At 36.7% G+C, this 25,314-nt stretch overlaps 1 protein-coding gene across 1 annotated transcript in view; it reads right to left on the bottom strand.

Annotated features, from left to right (window-relative positions):
• Nucleotides 1-25,314, bottom strand: part of LOC126235664 (ATP-binding cassette sub-family C member 4-like) — a 166,546-nt gene that overhangs the window by 17,726 nt on the left and 123,506 nt on the right. Inside the window, exons 18-22 of the mRNA XM_049944384.1 lie at nt 22,690-22,813; nt 16,639-16,809; nt 10,210-10,337; nt 9,846-10,091; nt 7,829-7,989 (exon numbers count right to left, since the gene is read on the bottom strand). Coding sequence (XP_049800341.1) covers nt 7,829-7,989; nt 9,846-10,091; nt 10,210-10,337; nt 16,639-16,809; nt 22,690-22,813 — 830 coding nt within the window. The remainder of the gene's footprint in view (nt 1-7,828; nt 7,990-9,845; nt 10,092-10,209; nt 10,338-16,638; nt 16,810-22,689; nt 22,814-25,314) is intronic.

Raw genomic sequence — 25,314 nt, 5'->3', positions numbered from 1 at the left:
AGCGAACTGCAAGAAGCAAAAATAATAATACGTTCATTAACTAATGAACTACAAAGACAGGCCTCACATAGAAAACACGTAGAGATCGATGAATTTCAACAGAAAATGCATACCAGCGAAGCGAAAATCTGTGCCCAAATGAAATATTTGTCTCCAAGAATAAATAATGAATCTTCACGAAATCTCACTGAGTTAAATATCTACTCAGATAGCCACGGACGCGGACTGGCGGAAGTACTACGAAACCATTACGATCTGAAAGTATGCAGTCTTGTGAAACCAGGAGCACCAATGCGGGAAATTATTAGGGACGTTTTACTGGACAAACAAGACAACAAAAATCGTCATGTTGTATTAATTTGAGGAGCAAATGACGTGTATTGTAATGAGTTAGCTAGCGCTATTATCAGTCTCAAAAGTGCCCTCAGTTCGATAAAAAACCAGAAAGTAACTGTTATTGGTATACCACATAGGCATGACCTCATATCTGCTTCATGTGTGAACGCCGAAATTAAGGAAGCAAATAAACAGATACAAACAGCGTGTAAAGTGTACCCAAACATAAGATTTCTATCAATCGATTTCCTGGATAGATGCAGCTTTACAAAACATGGCATGCACCTGAATAGAAGAGGCAAGTCATCTCTGTGCAAAGCAATTTACGAAACGTTAGAACCATATAAAAAACAAAGTATCTATGAGTCAGTACCAGCCATTGTAATGAACTACCAATACATTACTGGAAGCAACCATGGAGGAAGTGAATCTGTCTTGGAGACAACAACTAAAGCAGCTGCAGAACCACAAATTGCTACAGCAGCACGATCAAATTCAGTAACAACTGCAGCACCAGCAAAACCAGCAACATCTGAACCAGCTCAAGCAACAAGACCGATAACAGCAGCAGCACAAACAACAGAAGCAGAAATGGTGTCAACAACTGTAGCAGTTCCACTACAGTCACTGGCAGAAAAGAGGAAGGAAACCACAGGCATCAGCAATTACAGGGCAAAACCAACAGATACTACAACAACAGATCCACCACCAACAGAAACAGTGCCAATAAAAGAATCAAAGGCAGCAACAGCACGAAGAATCCTGTCAGCACCACCACCACATCCACTACCACTACCACCACCACCACCACCTCCGGCCACAGAAGCACCAGCAGCAACAGAACCAACAACAACAGTAGCAGCAGCAACAAAACCATCAACAACAGTTGCAGCAACACAACATTGCCTAAGGAGGAGTCAAAGACAAGGTAAATCTACATCATTAAATAAGGATTTTTTATGGCTTCAGACAAAGAAATGGAAAAGATTGTGACAAATCAGCAAGAAAACTTGCAGATAAGTCACAAATACTATGGAAAAAGCAGCACGTTACCAGGTAATGACAAAAGAAAAAATACTTGCAAAACAGTCAGGATAATGAGTCAGAATATTCAATGCCTCAGAAACAAAGTACTAGATCTAGAAGTAGCTTTAAATAATCTTGCTGATGTCTCTTGTATTTGTTTATCTGAACACTGGTGCAAGGCTAGTGAATTAAGTCTCATAAATATAAGCAAGTTTAACTTAGCAACACATTATTGCCGAAGTGTTTTTAAAAATGGTGGGGTATGCATTTACTCTAGAGTAGGACTGCAGTTCAAAGTGAAAACAGAATTGGACCATCTAAATATAGAAAAACATTTTGAATCATGTGCCATAGAGTTAAAAACTGAGGAGAAGAGTGAAAAACTAGTTGTCATTACAGTATATAGATCTCCACTGGGTGACAAAAACATATTCTTCAAAAAAATAGAAGCAGCATTAAACACTTTTTATAGTAATGAAGTGAAATTATTTTTATGTGGAGATTTTAATATTAACCTGTTAATTGAAAGTGATGAAAAAAGACAGCTTTTGAGTATACTCAGCAGCTTCCACATGAAACCACTCTTTACAGATGCCACCAGAATAACAGACTGTCATCGTCTCTTTTAGACAATATTTTCTCAAATATGGAGAATGGTATCACTGAGCCACTGAACGTAAACTTAGGTCTTTCGGATCACAATACACTATTAACATACATAAATTACTCTATCCCCAAGGCAGTAAATTATAAGTGGGGATACAAAAGGCACTTCTATACAGAAAAAGTAAATACTTTCATCCAGTTGTTAGCTAATGAAACCTGGGAAGGTGTCTTTGCACAAACAACAACTGAGGAATCTTTCAATGCTTTTTATAGTACATTCATGTCCCTATTTGAGATGTGTTTCCCAAAAAAGCTCACAAAGATCAATGTCATGCCTAGGAACTCAAGCCAGTGGATAACACCTGCTATTAGAGTATCTAGTCAAACACTAAAACATATCAGTCAACTCAAAAAAGATAACAAAGATGAACACTTCACAGATTATGTTAAGACATACAAGAAAATTTACAGGAAGGTGATCAAAAAAGCCAAGACAATGCACAATGACAGTGTAATTGCTGGGTCAGCAAACAAATCAAAAGCTATATGGAATGTAGTAAAAAAAGAAATAGGCACAAGCAAAAATATTAGAAATCCAGAGGACTTTGTTTTAAAAGATGATCAAGGTGTGCTAGTCAGAAATCGTACTTTAGCAAATTACATTAATGACTACTTCATAAATAGTCCAATCAATCTACATAAAAATTGTTCTAAGATTAGTAGAACATCAATCCCAGAAGAACAAAGTGTTAATTCATTATTGCTACCTCCCACAAGCAAATTGGAAGTTAATCGAATAATAAAAACAATGAAGAATAAAATGTCCTCAGGGATTGACGAGATATCTTGCTCAGTCATGATGAGATGTGCTAGTGTCATATCAGACCCACTCTCACACATCATAAACATATCATTTTCAGAAGGTGTCTTTCCACAACGATTAAAAATTGCAAAAGTAAAACCATTGTATAAAAAGGGCAATATACATGAAGTGGGAAACTATAGACCAATAGCTTTATTATCGGTATTTTCAAAAGTAATAGAGACAGTCATGAAAAACAGAATTACAAATTACCTCGAGAAATTCAATCTATTGTCTGTAAACCAACACGGCTTTCGCAGAGGAATGAGTACAGAGTCAGCCATCACCCAATTCATTGAAAATATTGTAACAGGGGTAGATAAGAACAACAGTACAATAGGAATAAATTTGGACCTCTCAAAGGCATTCGATACTGTCCAACATAATATCCTGCTAGACAAATTAGAATATGTCGGTATACGAGGAGTAGCTAAAAAGTGGTTTCAGTCATATCTCCATAATAGGAAACAGGTAGTAGAAATTGCAACAACAAACAGTAAAAACCAAAGTATTGTTTACAGATCGGATATTCAGACTGTGCCAATAGGGGTACCGCAGGGGAGTGTTCTAGGACCTCTCCTATTTCTTCTTTACATAAATGATATCAAGATTCCAGTAAATGGTACTCATATAACCCTGTTTGCGGATGACACAAACATTGTAGTAACTGACATAAACCGGGTATTGCCAACATCTGCAACCAGAGTTATAGAATATTTGCAAAATTGGTTTGAAGTGAACAAATTAACCATAAATATCTCTAAAACTAATTATATCCATTACAGGAAAGCAAAGTCACATTCTGATCTAGATCTCAGAATACAAAATAAAGAAATTGTGAGAGTTGCTACCACAAAATTCTTAGGTGTACATATAGATGAAAATTTAGACTGGAAATCCCATATCCTGTATCTCTCGCATAAGTTAAGCTCTGCTTGCTTTGCTTTACGCGTTATTAGTTTTGTATGTAGTAGGGAATGTAGCAGAGCTGTTTACTTTGCTTATATACATTCTGCTATTACCTATGGCCTCATCTTCTGGGGTCATAGTAAGAAAAATCTCAAAACCATCTTCACTCTACAAAAACGAGCTGTTAGAATAATTACCAACAGTTCAAGGCTAACTCCTTCAAAGCAATTATTTAAACAGCTGAATATTCTACCCCTACCGTGCCTCTATATACAGAAAAGCGTAATTAATGTAAAACGAAATATTAACAATTTCCAATCCAACTCGGATCTACATACTTACAACACAAGAAAGTGCAATGACATTCATATAAAAAGAGTTAACAAGGCTTTGGCGCAGAAACAAACAAACATACAAGGAAGCAGATTGTATAACAAACTACCGTTAAAGATAAAAGAAATAAAAAAATTGTCTTCATTTAAAGAAGCAGTATTCAAGTTTTTAATGACCAACTGCTATTATAGTGTAAAAGAATACCTGGAATAGCTTCATACTAAACAATTATATTTATGTACTCTGTGCCAATAGTAATTTTTATCTGACTGTTACTATGATCTAAATAAATAATATGTACAAAAGTGCTAGAATTGTATGTGTTATATCTAAATGTCAACTGTGTATTCCATGTAAAAAGTCTTTCTCATACATCAATGTAAATAATCAAAGTTGTACATGCTATTTCAATGTGGTCTGATGTTATGTAGTCCACTATGCACATCTGTATTTTGTATAGTATTGTTCACCCTATATGTGTGTGTATATATATACACTATGTATTTTTTGACGAAATCCATGCAATGTAAATTGTCTCGTGTATATATATACTATGTATTTTTTTGACGAAATCCATGCAATGTAAATTGTCTCTGGATGAATAAACAACAACAACAACAACAACAACAACAACAGGTCTTTGAGCAGCAGGGTCTCCACATCTCTCAGAGACACGATCTGCCATTCGTCCTTAATCAGACTTATTTGACCAAAACGGAATCTCTCTGCACCACCTAATCACTCCGTCATATGATGGAACATTGTTGTTGTATATTTCCACCAACACAACTTGGACTATTCCACAAAGTTTCCCTTTAAATACAAGAAATGAATTATCACACAATACTCCACTTTATCAATGGGCTGCACCATTTTTTCTCACTCCTCTAGCACCATGCTATGGGACTTTGTCATAGGGATTTCAATGTTAACCAGACAAGAATTTGCAAATAAACAAAAATTAATTATGTAACTATTTAAGGTGATGATTAAAACTTTAACTCCTTTCCTATACCCAACTTCAAAGCGTAAAATCAGTAATAAAACATAGACCGTACATGGAAGAGATGAAGATTGTCTAACTAACAACTGGCAAGTTACAAGGAACCACAATAAAAATCAAAGAAGTAAAAGTAGTTTTTAGAAAAAAAAATTGTGTGCAAAACTCTGTATGAGAGGTTGTGATATCATTTTCTGTTTTTATGTATGGCAACCCTGCAGCAGCTGCAGTTGTCACTAGTAAAGCAGGTCCTTGTTTCATTTCAAATTCATACTTTTCTCAGTTCAAGACATACTCATTATTCATAGTGAACAAACTGTTGTTCAGTACAAGGATGGCTTTAGTTTTCTATCTGTTTGGAAGTCTATAAGTTTCATGAACTTATATGCAGCAAATTGAGAAAGTCATCTTCAAGGATTTCTACACAATGTGATATATTTAAAATGGCACTACAAAAGTTATGCAAGAGTGTACAATCCCTACATCACTTAACTTGAATTACACCGAGGTGACAAAAGTTATAGGATAGCGATAAGCACCTATACAGATGGCAGTAGTACCACGTGCACAAGGTATAAAAGGGCAGTGCATCAGCAGAGCTGTCATTTGCACTCAGGTGATTCATGTGAAAAGGTTTCCAATATGATTATAGCTGCACAATGGGAATTAACTGTCTTTGAACACGGATAGATAGTTTGAGCTAACCGCATGGGACATTCCATTTCAGAAAATATAAGGGAATTCAATATTATGAGATCCACAGTATTAAGAATGTGCTGAGAATACCAAATACAGAAATCACCTCTCACCACGGGCAATGGAATGGCCAACAGCCCTCACTTAATGACTGACAGCAGCAGCGTCTGCGCAGAGTTGTCAGTACTAACAGACGAGCAGCACTCTGTGAAATAGCCACAGAAATCAATGTGGGATGTACTACAAATGTATCTGTTAGGACAGTGTGGCAAAATCTGGTGCTAATGGATTATGGCAGCAGATGACTGGCACGAGTGGCTTTGCAAAAAGTACAACATCGCCTGCGGTGTCTCTCGTGGGCTCGTGACTGTATCGGTTGGACACCAGATGACAGGAAAACTGTGGCCTGGTCAGATGAGTCCTGATTTCAGTTGGTAAGAGCTGATGATAGGGATAGAGTACAGTGCAAACCCCACAAAATCCTGAACACAATTTGTCAACAAGGGACTGTGCAAGCTGGTGGTGACTCCATAATGGTGTGGACTACACGGAATGGAATGGGCCCTCTGGAGTTCGGCTACTTGGAGAACATTTGTGGCCGTTCATGGACATCGTGTTCCCAAACAATGATGGAACTGACAAAACGAGATTTTCACTCTGCAGCGGAGTGTGTGCCGATATGAAACTTCCTGGCAGATTAAAACTGTGTGCCGGACCGAGACTCGAACTCGGGACCTTTTCCTTTCGCGGGCAAGTGCTCTACCGACTGAGGTTCACAAGAGAGCTTCTGTAAAGTTTGGAAGGCAGGAGATGATGTACTGGCAGAAGTAAAGCTGTGAGGACGGGGTGTGAGACGTGCTCGGGTAGCTCAGCTGGTAGAGCACCTGCCCGTGAAGGGCAAAGGTCCCGAGTTTGAGTCTCGGTCTGGCACACAGTTCTAATCTGCCAGCATGTTTCAATGATGGAATTTTTATGGATGACAATGTGCCATGCCACAATTGTTCATGACTGATTTGAAGAAAATTCTGGACAGTTTCCAATATGATTATAGCTGCACAATGGGAATTAACTGTCTTTGAACACGGATAGATAGTTTGAGCTAACTGCATGGGACATTCCATTTCAGAAAATATAAGGGAATTCAATATTATGAGATCCACAGTATTAAGAATGTGCTGAGAATACCAAATAGTTCGGCCACCCAGAATGCCCGATGTGAATCCCACTGTACATCTATGGAACATAATCAAGAGATCAGTTCGTGCAGAAATCCTGCATCGAACTTTCAGCAACTTGATGAGTCCATGCCACGATGAGTTGCTGCACTATGCCAGGCAAAAGAAAGTCCGACACGAGATTAGGAGGTTTCCATCTTTTGTCATCTCAGTGTATTTGGTGATCATTACTCGTATTATTTATATTTATCTACTTGTTTGCCTACAGCACACCACAGAGGACTTGTTTTCTCACGAAGACAATGCACCAAACCCATTTCTCCCAGATTTTTTTGAATGGTTTGAGAAAACTCCCCGGACTCCGTGATATTTGTGTGGCCTCACGTCACCTGACTTCAGTCCAACTGAGTCCTGTCAAAAGAGATGAGGACGTATTACCAACCAATGATTTTTAAGGCATCAGTTGTGTAGTTTGGGTCAGGATGACTCCCCACAGCATTTGATGTTTAGTGGAGTCCATGCCATAACATATCATCATCGTCAAGGTGAAACGGGGTGCTACACTTTACTATGGAAGAGTGTCTTTGAATTTGCTACACACATTTTTTTTCTCTGAGTACCATCATATTTACATTTACTATAACTTCAGGATATACGATATCACCACTGATGGCCCCTCCAATACTGAATGCTTCATTTCCATGGTAAATTGTACGCTGCATGACGAAAAATAAGGTTTTATGAATTATTCTATGGCTTCTTTGCCTGTAATCATATGGCAACAGCATAGAAATACTTGAAAACACAGCCACTTTAGGATGGACTGGTCTTGTAAATGAAAATAAAAAGTCAATACATTCTGTACTAATCTTGTAGTATACGTACTGTGGATCAACATTTGCTGTAGCTTCGTCAAGCACTAGTACTTTATTATTTCTAAGAATTGCTCTAGCAAGGCATATCAGTTGTCTCTGTCCAGCACTAAAGTTGCTTCCCCCTTCATTTACGTGGAACTCCAGTGTATCCACAGCATCTTTCAGTTCCACCTAAAACATATAATCACGTTAGAATTGATAAACAACAATAAGCTTATATCTCAAATAAAACCGAAAATGTATTATTCCAATAGAGATACACACTGATGTGCAAAACTTAAGTAGAAAAGTGATGTTTGTATGATGTGTCACTGTCAAGTAACTTAGCTCAATGGAACTTGGACCACATAGGAAGAACTGCTACAGTATAGTAGAGAAGGTAACTGAACATATACGCAATGAGATGAGCAGAAGTGACATATCATTCAAAGACAATGATTACACTGAAGTCACTGTGATTTATGATGGTCCCCAGGACATTACAAAAGGTAGACACGATTATTAATAATGTGTGTGATAACCACAAGTGGCAGCTCCCATGCTAGCTGAAAGGTTGGTAAGAAGTTCTTGTGGAAGGGCATCCCATTCCTTCTACATTGTGGTTGACAACTGCTGGCTGGTCATTGGTGCATGTGGACATGTTGCAGTACATCTCCCCAGTGCCTCCCACATGTGCTTGATTGGGTTTAAGTTAGTGGAATGGGCAGGTCAGGGCAATCACCAAATATCCTTTTGTTCCATAAGCTTCTCCACCTGCAGTGCTTCATGTATTTGTGCATTGCCATCCATAAAAATGAAGTTAGGGATGAATGCAGCCCTGGAAAGGTGTACACAGGGAAGCAGTACAGTGTCACAACAATGTTGACTGATGAGTGTACATTATTCACAGATTTGGATGACACTAAGACTTTGCAACATTATGCCTCCCCACATCATAAGGCCTGCACCACCAAAACGATTATGTTTGACAGTGTTCCTGGGTGCATTACATGTTCCAAACTCTCAGCATACGTGGGTGCAAATGAACCCAGGAACATTCTTGAAAATTATCACTGGGGTGGTCCAGGTGTTAAAGTTTGGGGACGCATGCTACTGCATGTGTGTACTGACCTCCAGATCTTTCAACACAGTACACTCACCATTCAACTTTATTGTGACACAGTACTCCTTCCTCGCGTGCATCTTTTCAGTGGACACTGAGCCCTGACTTCATTTTTATAGATGTCAATGAATGACTTCAAATAGTGCACGTGAAGGAGCCCTCGGTACAAAAGGATATTTGGCAAATGGCCTGGCCCGCACGCTCCCCTGGCTTACAGCTCATCGAGCACATGTCGTTTGCATTGAGGAGACGTATTGCAGCCTATCCACATGCACCAATGACCGTCCAGGTTTCGTCAACCTCATTGCTGGACGAGTGGAATGCCCTACCACAAGACCCTCACACCATCCTTGCGGCCAGCATGGGAGTGCACTGCACGGAGTGGTCCACGTTTTATAAAAACTATTTTACTTGCCAGTGAAACATCATGAGAAAGTTACTTCTATCCTTATGGGTTTGTACACCAGTGTAATTACATATCGTGTTTTACCACTTAATGGAATTACATTGGTAGTAGATTATTGTAACTTTTACATGTGTGATACATTAATACTGGCTTTGTTTTCATTTGATGCACCTTAAGTATAATATTACATACACTGATAGAATATTATGCTTCCCTAACACTGACTAAGACAACAGAAAGTCCAGGATGGAATAACAAATTCAAAATGATAGATTGCTACTCGCCATGTAGAGGAGGTGTTGAGTCGAAGACAGGCACAATGAGTCCTTTAGCGAGAACATTTAGTATTCAATTGCATTGTGTCTGTCTGTGATGCAGTGCCTCCTCTATGTGATGAGTAGCAATCTATCCCTTCCACATTGTTGACTAACACTTTAACAAGACCTATCATATGTGGAATGTAAAACTACTGAAAACAGGGAAGAAGAATACAAAAACAGACTGCAGGGCTAAACCTACCTCTTCCAAAGCATTCCATATCTGGTGATCTGGAAATTCCTGAAATGGATCCAGATTGTATCGAATTGTTTCTGAGAATAACACTGGTTCCTGAGGAATAATCGAAATGCGTTTCCTAAGATCATGCAAACCGACAGATTTAGTATTTATGTCATCAATGTAAATGGCTCCTTCCAGTTTTGCTAAACGAAACAATGCTGCAATGAGTGAAGATTTTCCAGCTCCTGTTCTGCCAACAATGCCCACCTGTAAAAATATATACTGACATTGGTGCACAGTTGAACAATATCATACCAGTTACTCTTTGTCTCCTCTAGTTTCAGAAAGTGAGAATGATAATCAAAATGACAGACTCAGATTTTACCTTGTGCCCAGCTTGTATAGTGAAATCGAGATCTCTTAAGACTGGCGGTTCTGTCGGAACATACAAGAGACTTAGATTTTCAAAGCGAACTTCACCCTTTGCAGGCCAGTGGACTGATGGTTTCTTTCCTAGAATAACATATAAAATTATTTATGGAATACAGCAGTAAATATATTAGTTTCATCTGCAAATGAAAATAATAATAAATTTTGCTGCTCTTGAAAAAACATATTCCACATGTTACATTCATTCTGCACCAATCTACAATGTTGGAAAACAAAACGTGCTATACACCCTCAAGGATAAGATCATTTTGTTGAAAAGTGAGGTAAGAGGAAGTTCATCATTGTGGGAGTGAATGATAATAAATTCAGATCAAATGAAACACACATCACTGTCAAGGGTGCCCCAACAGTTGCATCAATATGCAATGTCCCACCCCCACCCCGTTCCTGTGACAGCGATGCAGGCATTTATTCTCACAAGCAAATGACCATAAAGATGCCAAATGGCACCATGCGATAGATTGTCCCACGAATCTTGTGCCATATTTTGTAATTGAGCAGTGGTCCTTGCAGGCCATGGAGAATGAGTGCATTCCCACTTCTTCATGTTCCACACTTGTTCAACTGGCATGAGATTTTCCTATTTTGCTGGCCAGGGCAGTTGTTGCACACCATGAAGACCACATTGCACTTCAGCAGCCAATTGTGGATGTGAACTGTCATGCTGAAAACGCATGTCAACTTCCTGTCGAAGAAATGGTAGTAGCACAGGGCTAACAGTCTGTGCAATGCGATGGGAACTGCACTTCACCCTGCAGAAACACCAAATGTGAATGTGAGTTGCAACTGAAGGCCCCTGATGCTAGAAGGCCTCAGATGGGACCTGTGTGTCATGAGAAAATACAATCTGGAGTACGCAACTGACTTGGTCTGTGCCATACATTTGTATGTCCATCAATTGCATATAGACGTAACCTACTCTAGTCACTGAAGTCAACTCTTTCACAACATGAGTTCCCATGATTGGTGGTGGTGTAATGTCAATGGTAACCTGGCCAAAGGAACACATAATCTTAACCCTGCTGCAAGCGAATGTTTTCTACTGGTCCCTGATAACTTAGCGGGTGCAACATGTGCCTATACTTTAGGTGATGTTCGGTCAGCCACAGCTGCTCACACTATTCATTGATCTCGAATACGCCTGTACTACGTGGATATCCAGAACCCGGTCTACAGTTGTGAGAATGTTTCACATACCACTTTTGAAAGCAGCAACATCCCACCAAGACATTGAGCTCAACATGTGCAGCAATGTCCATCCAGTTTGTTTAAATGCACAATGTGAACCCATTCAAGCGGCTGAAGCTGTTTGACAGGAGTACACACTTATTTGAAAACACTGTCCACCTCTAAACTCAGCACAATTAATGTCTGCAGAGTCAAAACAGAGAGGCCTCCTGAGCACCATCTGCCGCCCAGTGACCGTGGCAAATGATTCACGAACCCTCCAACCCCTCAGCCTGGCCATATTTTACTGTGCTACAACTCAACACAGTCCTTGAGGGTGCAGCGTTTTTTTTTTTTCCAGCAGTGTATTTTTCCAGTGAGATAGTAATTCAACACACATTTCATAGGGTAATGGTGAGTATATATTAATTGAAACAACCAAGTGATGTCAGTCTTAGCAGTCACTGATAGTAACACACACAATGACAACAAGATTAATACACAAAAATAAAATGGCATAATAAAGATAAAGAAACAAGGTAACTAGATAAAGCACAAAGAAAGGAATGTAATTGACATGAATTAGCCACCAGGGATCCACAATTAATTGATGCAAGCAAGGAATCAGTATAAAATTTTTGTCTTTCTAGTTGACTGAGGTAATAAGAGACATCAGCCGTCATGGGTCAGACTCATTAAGAGAAGTCTGAGAACTTCTTCGGTTCAACCCAGTGAGAAAGTGTAGAGAGAGAGAGAGAGAGAGAGAGAGAGAGAGAGAGAAGGAGGGGAGGGGGAGAGTGAGGGGAGGTAGGGAGAGTGAGGGAAAGGGGAGAGAGTTTAGTAACAGAAAGGTCTGAAATTTATTTTAAAAATATAGGGGATATGCTTTATACTCTAAAGATATAATTGTAAAACCATAGGTGATATACTTCATTAAACCCAATGATACTATTTCAAAAACACACGGAATATACTTTATTAAATCCAAAGATACATTCATTTTTGAAGAAAACTTTTTCCTTGAGTGCGTATATAATTATACATGTCCCAAATTTTTAATTGTCACAGTGATGACACACGATGCTTTGTCACACAACTGCTGCAGCTTCAGCATCAGCAGTGTGAAAACTCTTCACGCTCTCTCCTCCTATGCCCTCTTCTTCACCACTTTCACCAATACTCTTCTGCACACTTCTGATTATTTCTTCATGTGTCTCACAGTTTTGTTCATTCAGCCACTTATAAATGTCATCATCATCAATTTCTCCTCCTCATGGAAGCTTGTGGAACACATCAATATGTAAAGAATGCAACTGATGACTCCAAATTGAATGGCTCATCACTGTCGCTCAGTACTGGATCCAACTTTGCATCAATGGATGGCCACACTTTTTCCAGCTCTTCACTACGGTATTGTCTGCCCCAATAGCTGAGTAATCAGTGTGACGGATTGCCGTCCTGTGGACCTGGGTTTGATTCCCTGCTGGGTCGGGGATTTCCTCCGCTCACGGACTGGGTGTTCTGCTGTCTTCATCATCATTTCATCCCCATCTGGCATGCAGGTCACCCAATGTGGCGTCGAATGTAATAAGACCTGCACCAAGGCGGCTGGACCTGCCCCACAAGGGGCCTCCTGGCCAATGACGCCAAATGTTCATTCATTTCACTATGGTACACTCTCTACTTTATCCCATGCTTCAGCTGCTTGGAAAACATCATCACTTCACTTGATTGCTTTCCACATCTTCAGCATAGTCTTACTAGAGTCGTCTTCACACTTGTTCACTGAAGAGACAACAAAATGAAGTCAACTTGGGAGGTAATAAATAAAAATATAGGTAGACACAAAAGAAAAGATAACAGCTTTGTCATTAAAAGTGGGGGTAAAACAGTTAAGGACCCACTTCAGATTGCCAACATATTTAATGAACATTTCACAAATATAGCCATAAATTTAATTAAAACTAAATGCAATTCCAATAGCAAGGTAAAAATCCCCATGAATGACATGACAATGTTCCTTTATCCAGTAACTGATTCAGAGGTACTAAATGCTATAAATAAGTTAAAAAATAAAATGTCATGTGGGTGTGATGGGATTCCTGACAAAGTCATTAAGCAAAGTGCAGGAAACATAGCCTCGCATCTCACTGAAATTATAAATGAATCTTTTAAGACAGGGGTGTTTCCATCAAAACTTAAAATGTCTACTATAAAGCCACTTTACAAGAATGGTGATAAATATGATGTTAGTAACTTTAGGCCTTTATCAATGTTGTCAGGTTTCTCAAAAATAATAGAAAGGATAATGTATCAGAGACTATACAAATTTCTTATTAAGAATAGAATATTGGTTAATGCGCAAAATGGTTTCCGTAAAAATAAATCAACTGAAACAGCTATCTTCAATTTTTTGCAACTTGTTCTAAATTCCATAAACAGAAAGGAATTAAATTGTGGATTGTTTTTAGACTTATCAAAGGCCTTTGATGTCATTGACCATAAGTTACTGCTTAGGAAGTTATATGCCTATGGGATACGTGGAGTTGCCCACAAATGGTTTGAATCATATCTGTCAGACAGGTATCAGAAGGTGGAGATAAGCCAGGCAGATAGGACATATTCATCAAGATTCGAGAGAGTTTTGTATGGAGTACCCCAGGGATCTGTATTAGGGCCATTACTGTTTTTAATATTTATCAATGACCTACCAAGTCAACTATCTGAAGCAGAGGCAGTACTGTTTGCTGATGATACAAGTTTGTTTGTTAAAGCAAATAGTGAAGCTGACTTGCAGGAAAAAGTCACATTAGCAACAGACGAAGCAGACACATGGTTTAATGAAAACAGACTCATTGTGAATGCCAAAAAAACAACATGGATCAACTTCAGACATATTACAAATAAAATAAAAACTAACCTTACAGTAGAACTGGGTAAGTGTAAGATTGAACAAGCATCATACACTAAATTCTTGGGAGTATGGTTTGATGAACACTTAAGATGGGAAAAGCATGTAATATCATTGAACAAAAAATTAAGTCAAACATGTTATATACTTAGAATGCTTAAAAGCTCATGTAATATTAAAACAGTGTTATGTGTTTATTTCTCATTCATGCACAGTTTATTAAGATACGGCATACAGTTTTGGGGGAACATCAGTCTAACAAAACACTCATTTAGACTACAAAAGAAGGAAGTCAGAATAATAAAAGGTATAGGATATAGAGACTCTTGTAGGCAAGCTTTCAAAGAATTAAAAATCATGACACTACCATCTTTATACATATATGAAAGCATATGTTTCTTAAAAGAACACGAGGAATTTTCTACATTAAACAGAGAATTTCACAACTACGAAACAAGGAATAGGAATGATTTCCACAGAGAAATTCATAAAACAGCTATGTATCACAAAAGTGTAATATACCAACCCAAAATCCTCTACAGTGCTCTCCCCAAAGAACTAAAAATAATACCAAAACTCTACATATTTAAAAGAGAATTAAAAAACATGTTATTGAGCAATAGTTTTTACAGTATTGAAGAGTTTATGAATTGTTGACAATAAAAGCGCAGTTAATATTTCCCTAACATAATAAATATGTGTAATTGCTCACATTTAAATACTTGCTGTTTCTATGAAAGTGTGAAACAGTGTTAATGTAAGAATGTAAATAATCTTTGATGTGAGAATCACTAACTTTTTTTTTTTTTTTGTACATTGTTATCCTACTTGTATATTTTTATGTTAATGTTCTAAAAGTTCTATTAAAATTGTAATGTCTAAGTGACAAATTTTCATGTATATGTATTTTAAATTGTAATGTTTATTGACAAGTCCTATGTCATTTCGATGATGTATTACAAGGACGCTAATAAATTGAATTGAATTGAATTGATAATGATGTTTAATTTGTTTCAAAATTCCCTGATTGATGGGCTGAATCAGGGCTTTCACACTGTATGTAAGAAATAGTATTTGTGTACCATCAGTCTTTAGAGTCACATCAGAAGCACTACTGAGAGCATTGTCAAAAATAAGGATAGCTTTCAGTGGAAGATTTTTTTTCTTCTTCAACTTTTTCCTCACTACTGGTACGATTGTTTTGTGGAACCACCGAGAGAATGTTTCTCTGTCCATATATACTTTCTTCTGAGTGCAATACTGCTGCAGTGGCAATGTGTTTATGTCAGTGTGTCAAAAACAATATGAATGCTGGGATATCCCAATTACCATGACTGGTTGACAATGATTCCCATTTGTGTTACAACCTGCCATTAATGTTAAGTGTTGTTTCTGTTGCTTGTACCCATGAGCTTAGTTCTTGTTCTTGGTAGACAACATTATAGAAGGATGCATCTTGTAAAAGATTCTGGTTTCATCAGCATTGTACAAGACGTCAGCAGTTAAATCATCTTCCTCTATTATCTTCCATATCTTGTTCACAAACTCATCTGCACATTTTCCATTAGCTGAGTGACTTTTCCAGGTGATTGTCAGCTGCCAAATGCCATATCTTTTTTTCCAGTTGTTGGTCAATTCTCACTTGCTGCAAACAACACCTACTGCCAAGATGTGTATTAAACACAGCAACTTTTCCTTTACTATCAGGCCACTGACTGGAATTGCTTTGCTACATTGTTGTAAGAACCATGTAAAACAGCTATATCCAGTTCTTCATTCTCACTCTTTTGTATAACCTTCTGTTTTCACAAGCCACTACCCATTTAAACTGCATACTTGCATACTATCTTTGTGATGTCATAAATAATTACTTGTCCAATATTGTACTCAGCAGCAATGGCTTTCTGTGAAGAACCTTGATTCAACTTATCTGAAATTTTAATTTTCTGCTTGAGGTCTAGTGTAATATCTTTCCTTTTAGAAGACATGACACTGAACAGTAAAGAACATCACAATTTCAAATATGTATAGCATTGTTTACCATTGTAATTTGCTAATAATACTGTTGTGTACAAAAATTCATTGTTCTGTGCCATTTCCGATGTGGTCCAGATTACTGAAATTCTGGATCACTGTAAGCCTGATTAGTGACAGCTTAATGTACTCAGATATTTAACAAATTCACTGTCTCATCCAGTCGTGGAAAGATGCTTAAAAACATATTAGTCATGGGAATGCAATACCAGTATCAACATCACTACCTTACAATGTTACTTCAGCCATTACCTGGTTCAGAATCAAATGGGCCTTCCCTTTCAATATTGTTATACTGCAGAACTCTTTCCACAGAAGTCATCTGACTAACAACTTCAGTCAGCTGCCGAATACCGTACTGCAGCATTCCAGTGAGAATTAGTGACTGAGCAATAGCAAGTCCTACAAAACCACTCATAGCACCTGGAAAATAAAAAGTTTTAATAAATAACTTGTTTTATTTGAGTAAGTCGACTGTAATGACAAATAAGGTAAAATGCAAGAAGTGAAGTACATTTATATTTCAGACTTCCCCAAAAATTACATGTTGCAACTGGAATGTCATTGGATAAGCTCTAAAATGCTGTAAATAGCACAAAATTAAAACTATACCTTGAAGGATTCACTGAACAGTAAGAAAGGTTTTGTATTAGAAGCCATAAAAAATTACATTTACATGAAAGCTTAGTTTCTACTACTAGCAGTGAAGAAGAGTTATTATTTTCATTGGAGGTGAGTATTATTCTACATCAGTTCTCTGCAAACCACAGTAAAGTGTTACCAATACTTAAGTAAGTGGAAAATAGTCTTCATTTACACCAAAGAGCATGTATAGTGTCTCTAAGAGCAAATATCTCAACTGAACCTGCATGAAACCTTAGTCGTTTGGTTGCCAGTTCTGGGTAACATAATTTTGACCTCTTGTTAATGATATGGAATTAGCCAGTTTTACGATTATAGTAAATCTTCAGAGTGGAAAATTTGACAACAAGCTGATCATTTATAAAATTTCTTATGGGTTTTTTGTTTACAAGCATGCAGTCTTTTATACTTAAGGCTGCTATAAGGTTATATGACAAGTAGTACTGTACTGTATATCTGACTCTCTATTTACATATGTAAAAAAAATATTGTCTTTGAAAGATACCATTGTAATCACGTGAATATTAAACTAGTAATAAGAAATAAACAGCACTATATTGTGAAACTGAGGAGTTAGTAACTGTTTTGGAAATAGCAGCTTTCTTCACAACTTACTTAATTCAATTTGGATGACATAAACATGGATAACATTAAGTAGAACAGTGATAGTTCACTGTTAATAAAGTATACAGATTAAGTTTCTATGACATATACTTTGTTCCACATCCCTGAAGTTTCTCCTCCTTGATGTAATCTAGGGAACATGATGAATGGAAGAAAAGTGCTGAAGCAATATCTAATTTGATGTTGAGATAAACCATGAGTGAAATTTGAGACCTCTTGGATAAGAGACTTAATCATCAAGTTTCCATTTGAAATACATTTGCAGTAACTAAAACAATATTTCATGCTGAAGTTAATGGCAGCTTGTAACCACATAGTCACAATTATCTTGCAGACAAGTTGTCTGCCGACTCTTTCTTACTGGAATAATTTTCCTTCTATTATCAAATATATTTACACTGGTGCCAGTTTTTCACTATTAATGGTTTGTGTTTGTCTTCTGTATAGCCTCTCAATATATAATTAAACATGACAAACTGATAAAACATGTTTTTAAGCCACTTAATAAAGTTTCACTTTTGTAAGTAACTGAAAAGTTTCTTTCCCCCCAGTAACCCATTTTGTTGCTGAAAATAGAATGACTGGCTTATTGTATGAAATGTTGTAAGTTCAGTTCTCTGACTGCCACACTTGCTAACACATGTATATAAAACTAGTTAAGTGGCAGTAGTCTGTATTAGTGTTACAAAATGGGCTGTGGCTTTGAAAAAGAAGATAGGAGTGTTTCTGGATTTATTATTTTGGAAAATACTGAATTCATTTTATCTACACTGAGATGTGTTTGATGATTATGAGCAGGAGTGTTTTTTCCTGAACGAAAATCTAAACTCCATTACAACACTACAGGGATGTAGTGAAATCAGAAAAACTGGTTATCAAATGTGAATATTGAAATCTTTGGTGAGCACAGGGTATACCACTGAAAACTAGTCAGTTTCTTTATTACTGAAGAAGCATCTAAAGTGATCCAGATTTATACAAAACAGTCTTCCTTATTTGAGAATTTGTAAAATGATTGCTCTCACTGATCTTGGTTGTGTGTGTGTGTGTGTGTGTGTGTGTGTGTGTGTGTGTTGCTCTCACTGATCTTGGTTTTTGTGTGTGTGTGTGTGGGGGGGGGGGGGGTGTTAAGTATGATCACTGGAAAGCAAGTAGTCGAATTTTGTACTGCAGAATCAGCTGTGTGATGTATGCTTGGCCACAGCTACTAAATAAGCTACTATTCCATCCCTATAAAGAGACTGTGACATGACATCCCTGAGATAACATCTCTTACACCCTTATTGCTACAGTACAATATCAAGATAACTCATAAAATCCAGTAGTTGTCTTTTATTTAAAACAGCACATTAAGGCACAAAGCCACAAGGAACAGCCGACTTCATTTATTTTTAAAATAACAACCAACTCTTATTGCTAATGATGCATACCACGTCTCTGCAAATGTATATATTAAACAAACAAAAGATTTTAATTTCAATTAAACATCAAGTTTTCTTACAACCTTTTAAAAGCAATACTTTGAAGGGGTTTAGTTAGAATGTCAACCAATTGTTCTCGAGTTCAACAGTATTGTATGATGAACCAGCCATATTTCAATTTATCACTGCTGAAATGATACTACACATCAATGTGTTTGCTTCTTCAGGATTTTATCACTGCTATTCCACATTGCTTATCCACACAAAGTGTCACTTCCATATTTTTATTCAGCAACTATTCTTTGAAAGTCTTCCAAATTTTCATCTCTTGACAGCATTCAGTTACAGATATGTATTCTGCTACAGTAGTAGATAATGCAACAACACATTTTTTTCTTGTAGCACCGAGTGTTTAGAGCATTACTGAACAGAAATATATATCCTGAAGCACTTGTTTTATATTTCTTGTCACCTGTGAAATTTTTAATTTGACAGGTGTCTTTTCGAAACAGAATCCCATCTTAAACATCTGCAGCAAGAAGCATTTTCTTCTCAGTATATGATTTGTAAACACAATGATCAGATTTCAGTTGAATGACTTTTTTATTTCTAAGAAACTCGTTCAGTTTTTATTCCATTGCAAATGAACTTCAATCTATGTAACATCTTTTTGAGCAGGGAAATTTTTCCAGGTTCTCTGTATACCTCTGAAAACTTGTTCTTTCAGATCACCATTACGAAAGGCTGTTTTGACATCAAATAACATAATTATCAAACCTTCTTGAGCAGCAAGTGCAAATAGGAATCTCAGGAAATTAGTTTGTAGAATGTAACTAAAAAATGTTTTTGCAGCTAGCCTAGCTTTGTGCTTTTCTTTTCCTTGAATATCAATTCTCCTGTAAATATTTCTTTTCTGTAGGCAGTTTCTTATTCACTAGAGTCCATGTTTTATTTTTCTTCAATGATGGTTTTTCTTCATTTATAACCTTTATCCAGTTTTCCTTGCTTTCATCTTCAGTGCATTCCTTGTAAGTAAGTATGATGTAATCTTCATTTATCTTTGATGAAATTATTTGCCTTCTTTGTTTATGATACTTTTTTATCTTCTTCTGGTCCGCACCTGGTAGCTGAATGGTCAGCGTGACGGATTGTCAGTCCTCTGGGCCCAGGTTTGATTCCCGGCTGGATCGGGGAATTTTCTCCATCCAGGGACTGGGTATTGTGCTGTCCTCATCCTCTTCCTATCATCCTCATTGACTGCAGGTCACCAAAGTGGCATCAAATTGAAAGACCAGTACCCGACAAATGGTCTGCCCGAATGGGGGCCCTAGCCTTACAATTAAATTAATCTTTTTCTGGCTTTTACCTTCTTTCTCCATTGGATTCTTCATTAATTTCTTGTTCTTCAAATCCTTTTCTCTCTTCTTCTTCTTCAAAGTCTTCTCTTTTTTCTTTGTCTTAAAAAAAATTTTTTTTTCACAGTTAAGATTTACTCATTCTTCTTGGATTTCCTCTTTTTCATCTTCTTACTGATGTGTAAACTCAACATATCTTGCTTCAGAAAATTGTTCAGTCTTAGGATTCTGCATGGACATAGCCATTGTCTGTATACAGGCTGCAGTCAAGTCCGTCTAGCACCACATTTTGCTTCAAACCTATGAATCAAACATCATGGTTCTTGCTTTGTTCATGAGAGCAAGATTTATTCTTTCTGTCTTAGCATTCTGTCTGAGGAGATTCTTTAATTGAGTAGTCACTTACAATAGTTTGTTTTGTACCATTCATTAAAGTCAGTACTTCTGTATTCTCCTTCTGTGCCACATCTTACTTTTTTCTGTCTTCAGAATGAGCTTCCTTTCACTTACATGTTCCTTGTTGTGGTCTTCTGTTTCATTTTTTTTTTTTTTTTTTTTGTTCACAAAAGATACACTTTTAATAAATGTGTGTAACCATCAAGACAGGTTAAAAACTTTTCTTCACTGAGATCAGTTTCCTTGCATACCTTACTGCATAAATCATTGTGAATACTCTCAGGAGGTCTTATTACTCTAAGCCAAACAATATTGAATGGTTTTCTTACTATTTTGCCATGATAGATGTTTCACCACTAGGCACACCCTCTTCTGCAACAATTTTGTCTGCGCCATCACACAGTTCTCGTATTTTTTAAAAATTAGTAAAATTCAAATTTCCTAGTCTTTCTTGCCACTGAATGATTTTCTTCTTTCATGCCATTAGTGCCACTTTTTTATAGTCACTTTTGACGTTAATAAAATACAGTCCATTTTCAGAATTGTTGCCTTTCAAAATAATGTCTCTATCTTTCAAAATCTTCACCTTTTTCGTCACTCTCTCTCTTTCGGTAAGGTTATTTACTGACAGTAAATTTCTTGACAATCCAGGGACATGTGACACATCTGTCAATGACACCTTTTATGAGTCATTCACAACAAGATGTGTTCTATATAAAGTTTTCATTTGCAGTCTTAATTTTTGTACCTTCACAGCTCTTCACATTTGACATAATTTCCCTTACATGTGTCATGTGGTCATTACTTCCACTATCTATATCACACTTGGTATCTACTTTATAAATTTTCTTTTCTTGCTTTTCTAGTACATCTGAAAGAAAAACTGTCTTTGGTAATTTCTTCATATTCTGATGTTTCTCTTTGTAGTGATATTCACCACATGTAGAACACTGTGCTTTGTTCTTATTATCACTATGTTTGTTTTTGCACTCACTTACACAGTGAGCTGAAGCTCCACATCCAAAGCACTTCACTGATTTCTCAGTTTTTTACTCTAATCTGCCTTGTTGTAGGCAGCATCTTTGAACACAATACGCACTTCTTTTTCATTTTCCTTCACTTTATCTGCTTCTAATTGATTTCAGGTTTTCCAACATTGCACTTCCAAAATGTTTATAGTCTTCAGGCAACTTAATTGATATCCTTTTGACTGATCCTATTTTGTTAATATTCTGCCCCAGGTGGACCAGTCTGAATGCTAGGATTTGCACTTTAGCAATATTGAACATCATATCTATATTTCTGTTCTATTCAAAGTTGTAGAATGCTCCAAGTGATTGTGTCTTCTACTCTCCATGTTCTTCTAATGTATCTTAATAAGTGTATCATACATTTCTTTAGTTGTTTCACAACTAAAGACATGTGTTTTAACATTTATATCTATGGTTCTCAAAACGTAGTAATTTGTAAGTGCGTTATTTTGGTCTCACTCAGATTTTTTATTGATACTGCCTGTAACATATCTGCCAAATTACTTTGGCATGGACATCACATTTATTTCCAAATCTCATAACCGAAAACTTGCAGCAACTTTTAATTTTGGCACACAGTTTACTGCTACATCTTCTACTGATGAAGCTGTATTTCATACACATGATACAGAAATCTTCATGTGAGCAACTGCATCATGAGGTACAATCACAACAAATGGTTTTAATTATACATCATTAAATGGTAACTCATCTGGAAGAATTTTGCTGAATAAGACTACAGCCATGAAAACATATAGTTATAAACAATATAAGAAATAATAATAAGGCCAATAATCAATTCATAAGTATATCTTCAAGGAAAATAATGTTTACCTGTGTCTATTGTCAAGAAGCTGAGTATCACAAGTGAAACAAATATTGCACTTATCACGTCAAGGCAGAAACCAAAAGCTGTGTTAGCAGTAATAGTCATGTACCATGATGATGTGTGCAAATCCTATAAAACAAAGTTTACCATTAGTTGTTGCTATTTCCCATTCCTTCTGTTACTGATAAATGCTGTGAAATTTCACAGTCCAACTGTCAATGGGACTATAAAATTTAAATTCAAGGCAATAAAATTACATATATTATAGATATATGAACACTGTATGATGCCAACAGGAGCACAAAGAGAGCATTGTGAGAAGCATTTAATGAATTTGAAAGTAAAATTTGCCAAATGCTCTGACTAAAAATCCTATGACTTATTGTCTTACATAAGGTCAGTAAATGGATTGAAATTGTCTATTCAGTCGCTCGGTGATCCTACTGGCAACAAAACAGAACATAATAAAGAGAGGACCAAAATGCTGAATTCTCTCTCCTAAAATTGTTAAACTGCAGATTGCAATATGGTTCCTCCATTCAACCCCTGCATGAATGACAAAATCGCAGATGTTGAGATAAGCCATCACAAAACATAAAATCATCTAAAATTACACAATAGTGGAAAGGGAACTTGACCTGATGACATCCCTGTAGATACCATGTGAAAGAACTTTCTTCCCTTCTAGAAGTACTTTTTCACAGGTCACTGGAGCAACAACGGGTACCTAGCAATTCCTGTTTACAAGAAGATTCCTGAAAGATGCACATAATTATAAGTCTACCTAAATATTTCTATTATCTATCCCATTCCCTTAAATGGCACAAAATGCATATATTATATCTCCAGATTTATTTACTCATATTCAAGAATTCATCTATGGTATAGAAGGAGTTGTCAAGGAGGTATTATCTCAATTTGTTTTTGAAACTATTACTGCTGTCTGTCAGACATTTTATTTCATCTGGTAATTTATCAAAAAGTTTTATAGCAGCATATTTTACCCCTTTCTGTGCCAAAGATAGGTTAAGTAAAGGATAGTGTAGGTATTTCTTTTTTCTGGTATTGTAATCATGAATGTTGCTGTTGATTTTAGACTCGTCCATGTTGTTGAGAAAAAATTTCATTATTGAGTAAATGTACTGTGAAGCAGTTGTAAGAATTCCTAACCTTTTAAACAAATGCCTACAAGATGGACCACTATGAATCCCACACATTATTCTAACTACTTTTTTTTTTGCAGTGAATACCTTGTGCCTAAGTGTGCAGTTGCCCCAGAATATTATTCTGTATAACACAGAGAGTGGACGTATGCAAAGTATGTTAGCTTACTAATTTCTACATCCTCAAAATTGGCAATTATTCTGATTGCAAAAGTTGCTGAACCTAGTCACTTTAGGGGATCCAAAATATGAATTTTCCAATTAAGATTCTCATCTATATGTACACCCAAAAACTTAGTATGCTCTACCCTGGCTACTGACTTCTTTTGATGTGTTATGTTTATTGAAGGAATTATACTTTTTGAAGCAGAAATTTGGATGTACTGTGTTTTTTCAAAGTTCAGAGCAAGCCCATTCGCAGAAAACCAATTAACTTTTCCAAAGACCTTATTTGTATCATTTTCTATCAGACTTTCTTTTACTGGATTAATAATTATGCTTGCGCCATCAGCAAACATTGTCAGTTCAGCATCTTGTTTCAGATAAGAAGGGAGGTCATTCGCATATATCAAGAACAGAAGGGGATCCATGATCGAACCTTGTGGAACACCTAATGTAATTTCACCCCAGTTAGATGAAGTGGCAAACTCCTTTGAATCACTTGAAGCATATAAAGAGACTTTTTGCTTCCTGTTCTGTAGATGTGACTTAAACCACTCATATGCTGTTCCATTTATACCATAGAATTGTAATTTCTCTAACATAATGTCATGGTTCACACAATCAAAAGCTTTGGATAAGTCACAGAATATTCCTACTGGAGACATTTTTCTATTTAAAGACTCTGTTATGTGGACAGTGAAATTGTATATTGCTGTCTCAGTGGAACAGCATTTCTGAAATCCGAACTGTGATTTACTAAGTATCCCATTACTGTTGAGATGGCTAACCACTCTTGAGTACATTACTTTCTCAAAGATTTTTGAAAATGCTGTAAGCAAGGATACTGGCTGGTAATTATTGACATTTGTGGTTTTCCCCTTTTTGTAGAGAGGCCTGACAATAGCATATTTTAACCTGTCTGGAAAAATACCTTGAGTCAGTGATGCATTACATATGTGACTCAAAACATCAGCTGTAATTGCTCCACATTGTTTAAATAACTTGTTAGAGATGTCATCTATTCCAACAGAACATTTATTTTTCAAAGATTTAATAATTTTCATTATTCCACAAGAGGTTGTTAGATGAAACTTAATATGACTAAAATTTTTCAAAACTCACACTTCCATGTACAGCCTGGCTTTTTCTTTTGAAGTAATCTCATCTATTTTTTCTCCTACACTTAAGAAGTGATTGTTAAATGCATTGGCTACCTGTGTACTGTTGGTTAAGATGGTCTCATTCTCTTTTACAGTAATACTACCTACCCCAGTCATTACTTTTCCTATGTCCCTTCTAACAACA

The sequence above is a fragment of the Schistocerca nitens genome, chromosome 2 (genome assembly GCF_023898315.1).
Source record: "Schistocerca nitens isolate TAMUIC-IGC-003100 chromosome 2, iqSchNite1.1, whole genome shotgun sequence".
In the NCBI taxonomy this organism is placed as follows: Eukaryota; Metazoa; Arthropoda; class Insecta; order Orthoptera; family Acrididae; genus Schistocerca; species Schistocerca nitens.
This window is presented reverse-complemented; position numbering and strand designations above follow the sequence as displayed.